Source organism: Paralichthys olivaceus, chromosome 5 (genome assembly GCF_024713975.1).
Source record: "Paralichthys olivaceus isolate ysfri-2021 chromosome 5, ASM2471397v2, whole genome shotgun sequence".
Classification (NCBI taxonomy): domain Eukaryota; kingdom Metazoa; phylum Chordata; class Actinopteri; order Pleuronectiformes; family Paralichthyidae; genus Paralichthys; species Paralichthys olivaceus.
In genome coordinates this window covers 15,084,499-15,102,018 of record NC_091097.1, presented here as the reverse complement: position 1 = coordinate 15,102,018, position 17,520 = coordinate 15,084,499, and the positions used below count along the sequence as shown (strand labels likewise).

The 17,520-nt window shown below is 42.6% G+C and overlaps 1 protein-coding gene across 2 annotated transcripts; it reads right to left on the bottom strand.

The window, feature by feature from the left end:
• Positions 1-2,219: 2,219 nt before the first annotated feature.
• Positions 2,220-16,188, bottom strand: nptx2a (neuronal pentraxin 2a). 2 transcript variants are annotated; one of them, XM_020102832.2, is made up of 5 exons: positions 15,227-16,188; positions 13,068-13,311; positions 11,202-11,446; positions 8,322-8,501; positions 2,220-7,696 (listed from the first exon to the last, which is right to left on the bottom strand). In XM_020102832.2, exons 1-5 carry the CDS (start codon positions 15,674-15,676, stop codon positions 7,469-7,471), a joined length of 1,347 nt encoding a protein of 448 aa, XP_019958391.1. In that variant the 5' UTR covers positions 15,677-16,188; the 3' UTR covers positions 2,220-7,468. The 2 variants fall into 2 exon arrangements, with proteins under 2 accessions (XP_019958391.1, XP_019958392.1); XM_020102833.2 differs by having other exon boundaries at positions 13,068-13,314; positions 15,227-16,181.
• Between the last annotated feature and the right edge of the window lie 1,332 nt (positions 16,189-17,520).

Here is a 17,520-nt window from a genome sequence, read left to right as displayed (position 1 = left end):
TTACCCAGGCTTTGAAACGCTCCTCAAAGGGCGCGGGTTAGAGCTGTGGGAAGGAAGCTGAGATAATGTGTCAGTGTGTCCTCCAGCCACACACCACTGAGCTATGATCCGTGAATCACATGATCATTTCTGTAACAAATTGTGAGTCAGAGAAGCTCAATTATACTTTGAATATAGGGCTACAATCCTCTCATCTCATTCCCAACAAGTGAGTGAGTGTGTTTCATAAAACTATGAACTATTCCTTTAGATGAAGGATTATTGTCTTAATCTCTCCGTCCACCACCTTGAGCTAAAAGTTCTTGAGCCACATATTCATATGCGGCTGGATCACACCCGGAGGTGAGGAATGACTTGTTTGGTGCATGTGCTGTCTTCAATTATGCAAAATTTACCGCCGTTAATGTGAACAACCTTGAAACTCTTGCGGGACTCCGGCACAATGAGTCAGTCCGTGGTCATGCTGCGATCAATCACGGCCACTGTAACTCAGGTAAACGACGGGCTCCTGGGCACGAAACAAGGCCAGTGCCCGACTGCCTGCCTGGAAATCTCCTCCAACAGTCTTGATTATTTAAAGTAGTCATCTGCTATTCATAATGAAGTTTAATTAAAAATAAAACTACGACAAGGCTACAACATAAATAAATTATGGAATTCTTCTCCTTTGATTCAGTGTATTGCTGTATTATGAATGCTCACTTGCAGAAAACACTCATTAGCCGTAACATGCATGTGTGGCTCTACGTTCAACAAATACTAGGTCAGCGTTTTTTTAAATCTCACGGTTATGAATATCCTACAGAGCAGGCACACAAATCACTTACTAATCCAATTCATGTAATCACTAACAATTTCACCCACACACGCACATTCGTGGTGTGATAAATTGTTTTTCTCGGTCAAGCATACATGTACATGAAGTCACTAAGCATCTGCCTCAGCTTTACCCAGCACCCTCTCAGCCACGTGGTGTCCGCAGTAGGAACATATGTGAAAGGGAATGATTCTGACCTTGACTACCTCACGCTCATCATATTATAACCATTCCTCTCACATTATACCCTCGGGAACACGGATGCTTATTTTTCATGCTCTCTGATGATCTCGTCCTCTCCCTCTGCTTTTTCTTTTCTCGGATACATGCTCAGCCATGTTCCTGCATCTGTCTCATCAACCTGTTGCCTCTCGTATGTCTTTTGTTCAAAGCAAAGTAATAAACCGGAATCTGCAGTGTGATCCAGAGCAGGATGGACTTACTTCCAGCCGCTCGGAACAGGAAGTTCATATTCATAAATAGTAAGCAGCCACACAGGGTCTATAAATAGTGCCTGCATGGATTTATGTCCACACACACAAAAACTGGATTTATGTCCCTAGATCCCTTTGCAGATGAAAGTCACATGATGTGCTAATGTCAGTGAAGAGCAGGGCTTAAGCACACCGGTCAGAGTGTGTGTGTGTGTGTGTGTGTGTGTGTTACTAGGCTGGAGGAAGGGTGGGTTCATCTCCTGGGTAGGAAACGTTGGCTGGTGGTGATTTCGTTAGCAGCGGTGGAATGATCTGGATAATACACTTATCCACAGGCCCTCGGGGGGAAGGCGAGCCACCGACATCTGATTAGATTCCACAAAGATAAAAGGATCTGCGACAGTCACATGTCTAGTTTATTACTGGGGGACTGTGTACGTCCATCCACTGACTCAACATCAGATAAGAAAGTAATGACTAACTGTGTTTAATCTCCAGTCAAGAACAAATGATTTGTTTATAGCGTTTTCTTTTTTTAACTTGAATGACTGAGGTGAGTTTTATTCTCAAGCCTGCACAACTCAGATCACATCTTGTTCTTCATTAATTCTATTATAACAACTAAGAAAGAGCAGATTCTTATTATTTTACATATATTTATCTGGTGACTGTGGGGACACTTAGGAATATAGCTTAATATATATATATATATATATGTACATTTACAGCAGCAGGTTATCTTGACCTTGGAAAATACCCTGGATCTGCACAAAGATAACAAAATCTGACTATTACGAATTATACAGTATGAGGGACATGTTCCTGAACTTTCCCAGTCACTCGTCATCACTATTAGAGGTAAGCATGTGACACCACACTAAAACATCTGGCATATTATCCACAAAACCACAATAAGTGGAGATATTAAGTGGAAAGTGGAAATAAAAACAACAGTTTGACACAGGTCATTTTACAGTCACCCTGTTTATTTGATGCACAGAACATAGATGTTTTTGGAGAAAGTAATGCAGCACCTTCAGTGATGCACAACGAGAGATTTGTAGCTGCACAGCTTCACCGCTTGTTGCAAGACAGACAGATCGAGGGCTTAAATTTGCAGTCCACACAGGTGCATGATTTAAGGAGGTTGTGCGAGAGATATTCAAGCACTCATCTTTGCAGGCAGGAAATTATATGTCTCCGCCCGTCTTCCAGATTTATTATTAAAGTTTCCTCTGCAGAAATCTCGAATAAATGTAAACGATCCCTTGAAGGAATACATTATATCATCCTCGGAAATAGACAACAAAGATGTGAGATCAGACAAGGCATTTAGAATGGACTGCGTTCGGGTTAAACACTTTATATTCCAGCGGTGGCTCCGTGGAGGTTTGTAATCTGAGCATGAAGAAGTGACAGGTTTACGATTTTCCACTCTTCCTGGAAATATACTGTGCAATGCTGAGCAAAATAAAGGTGAATGAATATCTTCATTTAGCCTCTGCAGGCCGTTTGATCTTCAGAGAGGTAGCACTACAAACTGCCATAAAGCAGCTGCTTCCTCTCTTGGGCTGATTAATTTGTCTCTTCCATCCCCACATATCATCATGTTGTCAACCATTTTATTCTCATTTCCACAGGACAACATCTCATTTTCTCTCCTATATCCCACAGAACAGGAACACGTGAGTAAAGCCTCTTCCCTTTAAAGACTGACTGTGCACCAACCCTAAAATAAGAGGACAATGCTGATCGTATTTGAGTTAGTGAAGACAACATATTGTCTTGCACAAAACGAGGCCAAAAAGTGAGAGTGCCTCCGTGCACAATTTAAAAATGGCTGCCAGACAGATCCAGAGATGTGAACAGAATATAACATTTTTTGATGCATAATTTCATAAAGGCAGTAAAACAGGCTGAAGGGGCTTTGCGGGTCTCACTAATAGTCTGTGACATCCAAGAAAACAGCAGTTTTCAAATGCCTCAGAGAGCGTTGCCTTCTGCTCAGGCTTCTCTTCCATCAGGCTTTAATCACTAAGCCAAAGGACTTCTCTGGTCTCAATTCTTAAACTTGTTTTTCTCACAGTCTTTACAGCGCTCCGTCTTTGGGGCTCCGTGGGGACTCCGTGTGCAAGAGAGAGGGTGCTAGGAGCAGAATGGCACTTTAATTCTACCCCCCTCCCAGCACCAATCTCTCACAGATCCGTACATGTACCCTGTGATAATCAAATACACTCAGTGTGATTTGATTTTAATTATGGGCTTTTCACACACTTTCTACGCCGGGCGATGTTGGGGGGAAGCAAGTAGATCCAGAGCACTGAGACGAGATCATGTGGACGTGAGAGAAAGCTTTAATAAAAGATGTGCCAAATAATTCTTCACTGTCACTCTATCCAGCAATGTGTAATGGATATATGGACAAGCTGGGAGCACAGCTGAATAGGTAATTTTGTTTTAGTGATGTTATCATTACATTGGCTGCAGCAGCTGCTGAGATAATTTCCTCAAAAAAAACCCGCTTGGAAATTCTCTGTTTCAAACTTCCCCACAGTGGGAGAAGAAAAAACTCAATAAGTGGAACAAATCTCCTCAGAGCCAACACACCAGCAAAGTGTTGCTTTCTGTCACATACCCACGTGCACTGACACACCAACACACACATTGTTTATCCTGTTGAATCACAGCGCTGTCACAGAGACAGATGATATCCATAATATTGAAACATGTTTTTCACTTCAATTCCCCGCTCAGTTAGATTTCATTACTGCCATGCGACACCTTCTGGAAGATCATTCGTCTTACGCACACACACTCGACAAACCAGAGGGAGAATGGCTGCAATTAAAGCGGGAGTTAGGATGTCACAGCAGCAATCAGTTTGTCAGAAGCTCGCAGTACAAACATCTTTGGTTGGATTCCCATCACCGCCCATCACTTCCTCTACTGCCAACACATTTTCTTGTTCTTCTGCATTAACAATATGATGGACGATGAGACGGGATGAGACAAACACAGGATGAAAGAGTTGAGAACTGTTTTGTAGCACAAGAGATGAAAATCTGAAATTCTCTGGACGTCTCATTTTATCTCTTACATCCAAGCATGAAAAGATTTGACGAGGAGCCACACATTTCTTATTGTCGTCATATCTGCAGTGGTTGTTCTTCTTCAAACTTCTGGAAAGATTCTACTTTGTGTGTTTTACAAACTAAAGTATTAATCATTCATTTAGAGTTCGAATATTTTCCCTTTAATAATTAATTTGCACTTGAGAACATCAGATGTGAAGTGTTATGGCAGCGATGCAACGGAAATCTAAGATTTAAGATATTCCAAAAATAACAATAACATCACACATATATTTTTCACATTTTCAGTTTTTCATCGGAGGACTCAGATACACCCAGTACATCATGAACACAATGGCGGTACCAGCGACACACAGCATGGAGGAGAAAGAAGGCGGCTCACAGTGTCCTACATTGTAGCAGCTTCCATAATCCGCACGGGCAGATTTTTTCATTTCCACCTGGACGTCTGCCAGTCCAGAGGATTTCTCCGCTGCTGACATTACAGTGCCCAGATGAGAGGGCACAATCTTCCATGTGTATTATGGCTTGTCCGACCACTGATATGACTACACACTGGACAAACATCATTTGAATTAATGTGACCAAAAGTACAAAATAGTGAGCTTTGTTAATCTCCGTGGTGTTTCAGTGCAAAATGGTGCATGACCTTGGCTTGGTTACACTCTGACTAAGGCTTCATCCACACAACTACGCTTTCGCTTGAAAACTCGCCTGGTGTCTACACTACTCCAAAGTTTTAGAGAAGCTAAAACTGAGAATTCTGGAAATGCTTCTGGCCCCATTCTGTGTTTTTAGTCCTGACGTGGACACTCACAACCGCTCTCGGATTGAGTCTTTTCAGTCACAACGTAGCCTTCGCTGATTTGTCATTTGTCAGTAAAATGCAGCATCAATTACAAGCATTGCTGACACTGTTGTCTTTGCTAACAGTTAAATTCTGTATTTTTCAACGCTAAAGCTTTCCATGTCCACTTGTAGGCACATGCATGTGAGAGGTAACATGATTTGCGTTTACTGGAGTGTTAGCATGGACGGTGATTAAAACTGATACACAACCAAAACAACAGAGATCATTTCAGTTTGAAAAGGCCATTTTCAAATGAAAGCTTAAAAGTTAATATGACCTAAAGCTGCACAATTCCATCACATTACTGAGTTGCTGCTGTAATTGTCACCTCTGAAACATATTCCCTCTATCAGGTGCAGAGAGGATATTCCCATGGCAGAAAAGTGCAGAACCTACACTGCTATTCTTTTTCATTTTCTGCCCTGCTAGAGTTTGTTCTGCAAAAGCTGGGAAGACGTTCACATTTTGCACAAGCGAAAGCACATATGGTTCTCACAAAAGGCCATTCACCATTTAGACAAAGTTTTTTTTTAGTACTTCTGCTTAATTATTACATAACGAGCTGCTGATGGACAAAAATCATGAGCAGAAAAACAAGAAAAATACATTTGCTACAGGAAAGAAAACTCTTGAGTTTACACTAGAATATTTTCAACAAAGACACTCAGAAGAGCAACAATCACAACATGTTGGTGAAATATTCAAGACCTAATGTTGAGTGAGCGCACTTTTTATAACATTCTGTGCTGTCCAGTAACCTACTGCATCATAGATTGTTTTTATGTAGATAAGAAACTTTTTCAGTGAATTTTATACTATTGTCTACTCAGTGAGGAAAGTCCACTAGGAGAAAAAGTTCTGGATGTGAAACCAAAGTCTATGTTGCCTCTTTTACAGTATATTCATTTTCTTATGGGGCTTCAGCACCAAACTTTGCTTTGAATATTTCAAACTGTTTATGAAAAACAAACAGCAACATTGAGGACTGACAAAAAATAAGCTGCAGAAAGCATCATTTTTATTCACTGAGCTGTGCCAGAATTAATTGATTCCCTATGTCCTTAAAAAATATAATATATCCATGGATCAAAACTATTCTCTTTTTTTTGGGAGAGGCAATAAACATCAAAGTGCATCTGATGGTGACATTCATAATGTCAAATATAGTGCTGATCTCATTTGACTTCTCAATCTCAATATTTTATCGATTATGACAATCTTAGCTGAGAGAAACACTGAGGGGCCCAGGGGCTGCTCGCTGCCAGAATCATTCATAAACACAGATAATTACTACCCAGATGAGGGATTAAGGATTGTCCTTGAAGGTCAAGCCGAGGCCCTGCCCTCACTGGGCGCTCGGCTGGCGTCCATGCCGCTGTCGATACGCCAGTCCTGGGCAGCTGTCCGACACTGCTATTAACCTGAGCGGAGCCAGCCCATCCATAAAGCTGTTTGGGATATGGCATCTGCTCAAGGGGGAGAGAGGTATTAAGCATAGATTTACAAGAATGAAAATGTCCTCCCTCCCTCATAATCTCTGGTCTTTTTACACGCAAGACAAGCCATACGCACATGGACACACACACACACAAACACACGTGCTTATATAATTTTGTAAGCACGCTGCATTGGCTTGTTTGGACACACCACACACACTCTGGGTATTGACAGAAAGCATGCACTGTCACTTCTGAATTGGACCTCAATTCCCCGCTCAGTTCTCCTGCAAGAGAGTTGGACAGTCCGCCATGTTGGGACGCCTCAATATAATCAACAGCAAAGGGTTGTTCTTGGCCACTTTGAACTCCAGAGCCTCCGCGTTATTTCTTTCTCCGCTTTGGGTTCGGTGCCTCATTGCTCTTCAAACAACGAGGAAGCTCACAGCATGTAGTGCTCTGGAACACTCAGGAGATGTGTTCCATCACGCATCAAAGTCTGTTTGAGCTCACATTCACTACGGAAACAGTGCAGCATTGTCAGTGTATGGATTGCAACCAAAAAGAGCTGTTTTCACAGAGGAGTCAAATGAAAGCTGATCTACTGAAGAGAGAACACAGAATGACAGTAGGTCACGTCTTAACAATCCTGTAAAGTCTTTAGGATTCAGTTTGGAAAGACACATCAACATGTGAGCCCAATAAACTACACAGTCAGACCATATGTAAAAATGTTGCACTGATGCCTTGTCCTTTGGGATTTGACAGAAGCAGCAAGCAGTCAGAATACTTAGCTTCTCAGTCCCAGTGGCCAAACTGGTTTCCTCACATAAGATCCTTTAGGAATCAAAAGCACGATCTTCACAGATCTCCAGAGCAGCTTTAGTTGCACCGCCGAACACTTCCACGTTAGCATCAATCCAAGGAACCACGTTGCCGGGCATGTAGGCCGAGCAGTTGGCCAGACCCACGATGTCCACAGACCGCAGCACTCGGTCCCACATGTTGAACTGGCTCAGCTCGCCCACAAAGGCCTGAGTGGCGTCGAAACGACCTCCGACTACATCCTTCATTAGGGGACAGAAAATGAATGTTTGTGAAGTTAACTTCTGAGGGAAATGTAAACAGAATTTGATTAAAATTAATCAATTCTGTTTGATTTTCATCAAAATGCCAAACGACGCTGGATATGTCTCAGTGTACTGCCACTTTAAAACATTCAAGTGGTGTGAAATCTCCAATATTGTGCAATCTGCAGAAATCTCACCTTGTGTATGTATGACTGAATCACAAAGCAGCACGGCCCTTTTTAGACTCCAAACTAATGCAGAATGAATTAAAGGCTCTCTGTGGAAATTATTCACACGTCACTGCACATTTCTTAAGCATACGAGGGGCTGTCATGGAGCTAACTGACAGAAGAACCTGCTAATGCAACTCCCAGGGGCATAATGGTGCAGTTTAAAGGTAGATGAATGAGGTAACACTTAAAGGGCCATGATAGCGTGAGAAGAGTTTCTCTGCCTCCTCTCTGCTGCTCCCTGGGTCTTAGCCTCCGGCACTGAGCTCAGGGGAGAATACGCAAAGGGATCTTACTGACATACACACACAAACACACACACACACAGACACACACACACACACACACACACTTGCAAATGCACACCCAACTGTTCTCTAAGCTTCTCTCACCTGCTCTTGGCCCAGGATGATCACCCCTCCAGGTTTAATTGGGTGCCAGGGGGCCAGGTTGTCACCGGTGCCTAGACGCTCCCCATCCTGGTACGCCTCCCAGAAGCCGTCTCTAGTTGTCCAGGTGATGCAGATGTGATGCCAGCGCCCGTCACTCACTGACAGAGGGAGCTGGGCCACCTGGTTTGGTGGTAAAGGTAAAGTGCAAGGAATAGGGAAGGGAGGTAAAGCAAGGGGGGAAGAAGAGTCAAGAGAGGTTTGAGATTAATTGTAGCGCGTTGGAAACAGGGACAGCAATTAGAGGGGGTTAGAGACTTCAAAGAGAAAGAGAATTTTTCAGATGAGCCGGTGCGACATATAAAATTTAGATTACCCAGGTGACATCAGGGGATAAAACATCTTTCAGAGTGGTCGGGTTGCTAATAGCAAAACAGTGTCCTCCTAAGCTTTAGTGCTTTGTTCACAGATCAAAGCAAAACAACTGGTTATTTTATAGACCAATGACATCATGGTCCTCCGAGGATAGGGAACAGCACATGAGATTATAACTCATTAGCCTTTTTTAATGAGCCTATAGAGTTAGTTCACACTCATGTGTTGCTGCAGATATTGCACCAGATACAAATAAACCTGAAAAGAGTCGTCGAGGATAAAGTTCAAGCTGCTCGCAATTACGACACGCAATTGACCAGGTTGAGGCAGCAGGTGGCATCTTAACACCAGTGGGACTACAGGCAATGCTGGCAGTATTATTACAAAGTCTCAATAAGTTGGAGTCTGAGCTCCACTGACTCTTTAAAGATTTAGGGACTTCAAATGAAAACCAAATTCCTGTAAAATAAAAAAAATCTGCTGCACTCAATATACGACAGACATGATATTGAGCTTTTTATTGAAACACTGCAACTGCAGGGAAAGGATCTCATCCTCAAAACATTAAAAGGTATAATTTTACTCATTATATTGTAGAAATGTTATTTTCATATAAGCATTTTTCAGTGTAGAAATTGTTTCTGTCCTTGTAGGAGGAAAATCACAGGTGTGTGTTTCTTCTGTGTCCCATTCAGTGAAAATGTGCAAAACCAGTTCTATGACTTATACATAAAATGAACAAAGACATAGTTTCTTCTATGCTTCTGCTGCTGTGGTGTCTGTTCCGGAAAAAACGGTACAATGAATAACCTATGTCTAAAATTAACAATTAGATGTAGTCCTCTACCTCAAACGCACTGTTCTGGAGATAAGTGTATAATGTTTTGAAGGCTCATGTAGGAGGAGTAGTCACTACAGTATCTGCCAACAACCAAGAGTGACGCATGAATTGGACCATTTGAATTTTAATGAGTAAAATCTGTACAGAACTGCTTGAATTTGTATCTAAAATTTGGAAAATAAAGTTCCAGATAACACCAGCTTTATGAAGCTCAGAGAGTCAGATTACACATGCACACTTGCCAAAAGAACTCAGAGTTAATGTTGTGCAAGACTGATCCAATCCAGTACATATAAAACTCCCGGCAGCCACATGTGAATGAAAACATGGAGAAGTTGAATTTCATTTGAATGTTGCAGGAAAAAAAAGCAGAAATATCAAAACCTCTCCTGAACAAAGAGATAGCATCTCCTGATGAGGATGTTGTTTTACAACAACAAAGAATCTCCCTGTGCGTAACCACCCACAAATACAAATTATAAGCAGCGTTGCGCTTTTTAATATTGTCGATGCAGCTTCCTTGTCTGTATGCAGCCAAATGAACTGCATAAACAATGTGCCCCAGCGGACCCTGTTATTACTGTGAACAAGTTCAACACATGGATGTGCCGCTGTATACACAAATCATATTCACCAGTCTCACTCTCCTCCATCTTGCTCTGTTGCTCTTCCAATTTTCCTTTTTTTCTGACATCTTCTCATCTTTCACTCTTTCCCCTCCTTCTCTCTCTCAATCCTCAGCTCTCTAGCTCTGCAGCTTTTCTATTACCTGCCCCCTTATCCTCCTTTTTCCTCTGGTACAATCATTCCTTTCTCCTGTCATCTCTCTCTCATCTGTCTGTCTTGAACACATGTATAATGCATGGTGAAGGGAAAGCTGTGAGGAGACCTGCCTGTGCCAATAGCACCCAACGTAAACAAGACAGTGGGAGGAAAAAAAGAATCTCCACCGCAAGAAGGTTCTCCCCCCAAAATCATCCCCATAAACCAACATGACATCATTGCAGAAGCAGCTGCGCCACCAGGAAACAGAAAAATCTGATTTTCAATCTTACAGCTCACATTGACATAACAACTAAAATTCTTTTTCTTTTAAGACTAAATGCCGTAAAATATTCATCCATGTTTCTCCCACTTTGTTTTCTGTTGTGTTAATTGAAATTCCCACAGCGGACGGGAAGCTCACAGTATGTGACTGTGTAGCTACTACATAGTGTCTACAGAGAGCATGGTAGATGAGGGCCTCAAATGAGCACGCATGGCAGAACAAGTTCTCTAATGAATTTCTGTTATTCTTGGGTGTGAGCTGAATGTGGGTCAATGATATTAAATGTTTATAAGGTGCAAAATTAAATATTCAGTGGTGATGGTCAGTCTCCACTCAGCTGTGTCGTTATTGTGATTGCATGTACATACAGTAACTATCTGCTTGTTTTCTCACCACGGAGCCTGCTGACATGAACACATTTGTGCATTCTCTGCATGTAATTAGCATCAGTGCTGATCTACATTTACTGCAGCCTGCAGTGTTGCCGGGCAAAGGAAAAATTATTCTAAGCTTCTGACTCAAAAATTCCTCTTCCCTCCTCAGGAAATCTGGACAGCATGAAATAATCAGAGGTGCTGAATTGCCTGAGCATGGCACCAGTCTCTAATTATTGGCCTACCTTATCATTGACCAGCAGCTCAATGGGGTTGTTCCCCCATTCGATGAGGACTATCTCATTGGCCTGGCCTGGCACGCCATAGGAGAACGGGGTGCCGATGCCGGGACTGGCGCTGGACTTGAGCCACATGCACACAGTGAAAGCGTACATTTCTGGGAGGCTTTTCTTGATGCGGCCGTACAGGTAGTTGGTACGAAGAGGCAGGGACACCTTGAAATCCTCAGGTGACTTGAAGGCATTGTTACCTGTGAATGATAATGATTGCACGTGAATTTTTATTGTGCTTTTCCTAATAAAGAATCAAGAAAGTTTGCATCTTCTCCTTATAGGGACGAGCATAGTCACAGCACTGACAGAAAAGACTTAATATCAAGTTTATGATGAAGAAAAGGAGGATGTAAATCATGTATTACTTACAAATTGTTGTGCCACATGCAGACCCACAACATAGAAATACAAAACTCGATTTTTATTATCAGGCTTTTGCTCTGCAGCTTTAGTTCACTCAGGGGTTTTATACTGGGTCAGTGGTGGCGGGGTCGGTTTAACTGACCCTGTTTCTCCTCTGCCTCTGTTAAACTGGATCACGATTTATAAATGATGTGGCTGCTGGTCACTTAAAGAAAGATTACAGGGGTTTTAATATTTAAAACACAACGTGAAAAGAAACGGACAAGAGGTAGAGTAAACAAGGACAGATAGGGAGAGAGGAGCCTGCTGAAAGTTTAAAGAGAAAGTGAAAACAAAAGAAGAGAGAAAGGGCGGTTTTTTAACCAGGGAAACATGCTGCATATTTTTATGTGCTGGAACCACAGTTTTATCTATGTGGAGTGGAGTGTTCCAACAATCTGGCGTAGCTATAACTCCGTGAGGTTTATAACATATAAGTTCATGTCAGCTCCAGGGATCCTCGTTATGTAAAGCAAATCAAGCCACTTTTTTACCAAAAGCTCAACAGAAAAAAAATAAAGAAGGAAAGATTATAATATAAATAAGAATCTCTGTGGCTCTATCTTGTCTTAAATTGAACTTAAAGGCTAATGAGTAGAATTTATTGGTGAAGTGTCATGTTGCAGCTGATTACCCCTCACCTCACCCTCCCCTTCCAAACATGAACGAAAACCTGCGGCAGCCTTCAGTTGTCATAAAAACTCAAAGAGTAGTTTGTCCAGTTTGGACGACTGTAAAAAACATGGCGGCCTCCGTAGAGAGAACCTACTCCCGATGTAAATATAAAGTATTTAAATATAAAGGGCCAATTCTAGGGTAAAGAAAACAACAATTTGTAAAATGTAGATAAAACACACAAGAGAAAACATCATTAGGATTAATTTATATTTAATTTCTTTCACCTAAACTTTACACACTGAACCATTAACAAGACACACAGCGGTACTATTTATTCAGAGGCCACTGTATTGACTTGTTATAGGTGGTCCTCCTCCATGTTACTTTCATTCCTGTAAACCTGTATCCTCAAACAGCCACTGACTCACCTGAGCCTCAGAGGACAAACAAATGCCCACCGAGCAGTAGGATCATTTTTTTTCCCTTTGGGCTGAGATATTTTGTGTTATTCGTGTTATTTGACATCTAGCATCAAAGTGATGCCCCAGAGTGCAGACATCACTCTTATATTTCTTAAACTGATCAAGCATTCAGCGTTGCTTTCCAGGCCTCATTTCCAAGACCAGGAGCTGCTTCGAGAATGGCTCTGAGAAAAATAAAAAACTACGCTGTGAGGTTTTTCCTTGGATCATCAGAAACAGCCACAGGGATTGACTAATTAGAGCTAAATCTGGGAGACAAAAAAAGTGTGGCATGAAAATGCGACCAGCAATTCACAGCACCCATTGTATTGCTTACTCTTCTCGAGCTCGGTGATCCTCTCCAGGAGGGAATTGAGAGCACTCTCTGTGCGTTGGCGGTGGGCCGCTGTTTCATTGTAGAGCTGGCTCTTCTCCTCCTCAAGCTCAGCCACTTTCCGGAGGAGCTGGGTCTCCAGCGCCCCAAGACGCTGCCGCAGCAGCTCCCGCAACTCGGGTGGCAGGGGAGTCAGGGCAGTGACACCTCCAGCTGACACGTTTGTGCTGGGGAGACGCAAACTTTGCTGCTGGGAGGCAGAGAAGAAAAGATTGAAGGAAAACAGCAGAAAATAGACAGACAGGTAGATACAGATAGATAAAAACATAGATAGATAGACATGTAGGTGGGTAGGTAGGTTCATAGACAGACAGACAGATGGGTTGGATGGAGGACTTGATGGACGGATCGACAGATGGATAGATGGATTGATGAATGGATGGATGATAGGTAGATTAGTAGGTAAACAGCCATTCACTCTTGACGACCTTGATTTGCCGTAGATGACCAGTATCAGTCTGGTGTATTTTACATCATTGTTTTTGATCAATATCAAAATGAAGACAGTGTGTCCCTGTGGCAGACGGCGATTGGTGCCCTGCCAAACACTCGCGGCTGGAGCAGGTATTAAATGTAGGGGCCGCATGTGACGTCACAGAGACTTCACACCAGGCACGATCCCAGAGGGGTTTTGTAAAAAGGGGACAACTTCACAGGCCCATGTGGTGACACACAGAGGTATTGCAAAATAAAAGATGTTGAGAGATATCTAAAGAAATGCTGATGTTTTCCTGCCAACTGATTCACTTTGGGATTCAGACACATGTCCGTGACACATTCACAAACTTTTAATCGGCCTTTCCTTCCTCAATGGAACCATTTTAACAGCTCCAGTGAGATATTCCCTTGTGACCTGCCACCGGAGGCCAAGGTGAGCACTGGTGAGGTCCTGAGTGCAACTGTTGACATATGCAGATGACTTTGATTAGTGAGAGAGGTCCTGCTCTAGGGAGCCAAATGCGATCAGCAACACCACCATGCAACAATCACTATGTTAAGCAGATGCAGATCAATACATATGCAATTAAAATGCAATGAAATATGTATTCTGCACAGCTGCAGTGTATGCTTGATTTGATCAAGGTATTAAAGCGTCCAATCAAGGAAAGAGGGAGAGATAGCTGGGGGAAGGGAAGGGAGAGATGGATGGGTCGGCAATGCAGCAGGCTGGATATAGACATAACCTTGAATATAAATCAAGTATTGTGATTGTTTACGGTATCAGGGCTGTCTGATGGTGAAAAATGTACGACACCACTGATGTGACATAAGAGATAAAGCCAGGGCTTATATCAACCTTATATGTGAAGCATTTCCATATAGGTGACCTCAATATCAGTTGAATTTGATCTCTGAGTCTCATGAAATTAATGCATTCAGCAGAAGTGAGGTCTCCTGCGACCAGACAAAGGGCTGGCTGAAATGCAGAGCTCTCTCAGGTCAACAGGATTACGATCTCCTAAATCATGAAGCATTTTAAATGCGACAGGAAAAAAAAAATCCAGTGCTCTGATGCAGGTGAAATCTGCAGGAAAGAATTTCATCAGCTGCTGAGGATAATTAGTCACATGATGGCAAGTAAAACATTATGTGGAACACACACACACACACACACACACACACACACACACACACACACACACACACACACACACACACACACACACACACACAGCACTGTTAAATTATTCAAGGATGCATTGCATTCCCTGCACCACATGCATGATTACACCTTTGACAAGATGTTTCTGTTGAACATTTTTTCCTGATAACTCCTAGTCAGTGTGTTCCACCTCCAATACTCTTTCAATAATTAAAGAAGATATTGATATGACAGATCTATGACGTGACCCTTTGATCTCACGAGTCCCCTGAGAGGTCTCCTGCAGCGCGCAGTGCTATCTGACGTGTATGCAATGATCCATATGGAGTTTTACTACTGGTGAAAGAGGTTGAAAGACATGGACGAGATGATGAATTTCATATATTATGTATTTGGTTGTATTAGTGGCCAATATTAACCTTTTGCCTCGGGTGGGAAATGGAAGAAAAGGGATTTTGTGGTACGTTTACGCACGAGCTGCACGGTTGTGCCATCTTACCTCCAAGTTCTCCAGCCGACCCTTAAGACTCTGCATGGTCTTGCCGAGCTGGTCTACGGTATCGCCGGGGTCCCTGGGCAGGTCCCCCATGGTGTTCTTGCCGAACTCCTTCCGCCTGGAGCCCTGACCCCGGGACTTGCCCTGGGGAGACACATCGGCCGCCGCCTCGCAGCGAGCCAGCTTGGAGTTGAGCTCCCTGATGGTCCCCTGCTGGCTCACGATGGTCTCCTTCTGTTGAAGGATGGTCTCCCGGAGCTGGATGATCGTGTTCCGCAGCTCGTCCTCCACGGGGCTGCTGCTCTGGACGCGGTTCCCCGTGGAAACGTATCCACAACCCGGCTCTGCGCCCGGGGGGATGGCGTTACAAACGAAGCGGCTACCTGTGGCATCTTGGGTTCGCGCCGTGTGTCCACTGAGCAGGGACAACAGTCCAACCAGCAAAGTCAGCATCTCGACTGAATGCACCGATTCCAAAAAAAAAAAAAGCAAAAACAAACGACTCCCAAATCACTGACTTCTCTCTGAAGTCTCCTGTAAAATATTCAGATAAACTTCTTCCAACAGCAGCTTAGAGGACACTCGACAAATGTCCGGGCTTCCAAAGTGTAATAATTAAAAAAACAAGTTTACAGTTGAAAAAAACAAATCAAAACCTGTGATGAAAATCTATAAAAATCACACATCCACCAACCACATGGTCAGTCCTGTTTGAGAAGAGATATATAAATCTAAATTCTTACTTTCAGCAGGTGGTTTTAAAATTGAAATCTACTTCCCTGCAAAAAAAAAAAACAATTAAAAAAATATAAGTTGTTTGTTTTTATCTTGATAAAAAAATCCACAGTCGGTTAAAGAGAGTTTCCCTCGCGCTGCCTCTCCGCCTGGTTGGAGTGTCAGTGAGTGGTGCTGAAAAGACAGCGACGCTGCTCAGCCAGATTATTGTGGGGAGGTGCGCACTGGCGCTTCCGCTCATCATCATCATCATCATCATCATCATCATCCGTGCGCTCCGGTTATTCGGCTCCAGCCCACGTCATCAAGCCCCAGCAGATTCAACTCATGCTACATGTTTGCGTCTCAATGACCGCTTAAACGGCTCAAATATGTCAAACGAGAGCGCACCAGCAGTGAGCACATCCTGTGCAGGAAGAAGAGAACGAGACAAGCAAACATTTAAACACATGGTTGAGTCATGATCGAAGACCTGACACGTGTCTGGATTAAGCAGTGCATGGGGAGAAACGTTAACACTGTGGTCTAAGGTCAAAGTTGAAGGATCAGTAATTTCAGTTTAAATCCACACTTCAAATGGGAAGTCTGATGGTGTGACTTGAATTAAAACCAGTTCCCATGGCCTTTTCTCACCAGACTGATCTGTGCACAGGACACAGAGTTCAATTTGCACATGCCTCATGAAAATTGTCAATGATGAGATTGTACTGCTGAAGAAAAGACATGACGTTGAGCCATGTTGAGAATAAATGTGTTGAAAGTGAAATACACAATGGAGGCTGGTGATATTTCAAACACACAGTGAATACACACCTGGAACCAGGGTCATGCTGAATAAGGTCATGCTGGTTGGCTTTTAAAACGTAATCCAAAATATATGAAGCATAAAGGAATATCTTTCTCTGAGGTGTTGATTCTACACTCAATACATCCTGCCGTTTGGAGGTCTCTGTCCAAGGCTGCTATGATTTTTAACGTTTCTTCTTTAGAAACTGTTCACGCAGTCTACATCAGACCTTTATTCAGGCTAAAAGGTCGACCATGGTGCTGATGTGAGGACACAACTTTACTGTAACTATTTGAAATGACCACTTGTGGTATCAAAAAGACAGAGAAGGTTGCTTGGTAATTTTGTCCATGTTTAACTGTAGTTTAGTTTGTATGTTTGCTTTAATCTGGCAGCTTCGGAGGTTTTTCTATAACTGTTGGATAATATTTTTACACGAACAACAGAAAAAAAATGCCATGTCAAGTTTGTGTTTATGTCTTTTTCCATTTCTCAGTTGAAGAGTTGCAGTCCAAGTGGGACAAACACATCCATCCAAAGAGAGAAACACAATAAATAAAAACATCAGCCTGCGTGAAAAACATTTTCTAATATTCAAATCCAGTCCCTCCTGACACGAATCTCACCCCAAGATCCTGTTTCATGTGGAAACTTGTCAAACCTTTCGAAGAAATCACTCACACAGTCTTCTCAAAATAACCCAAAGAGAGGGAACCATATTAAAGTTTCTCACAGCAGTACTGTGCTGATGCATGTGCTGCATTATTTGAGGTTA

Bases quoted from the DNA above. Each gene is read 5' to 3' on its own strand.
- nptx2a (XM_020102833.2), bottom strand. From the start codon at position 15,676: ATGCTGACTTTGCTGGTTGGACTGTTGTCCCTGCTCAGTGGACACACG. The intron at 11,447-13,067 runs GTAAGCAATACA...TATCATTCACAG, and splicing joins GATCACCGAGCTCGAGAAGA to GTAACAATGCCTTCAAGTCA. The intron at 8,502-11,201 runs GTAGGCCAATAA...CCACCAAACCAG, and splicing joins AGCTGCTGGTCAATGATAAG to GTGGCCCAGCTCCCTCTGTC.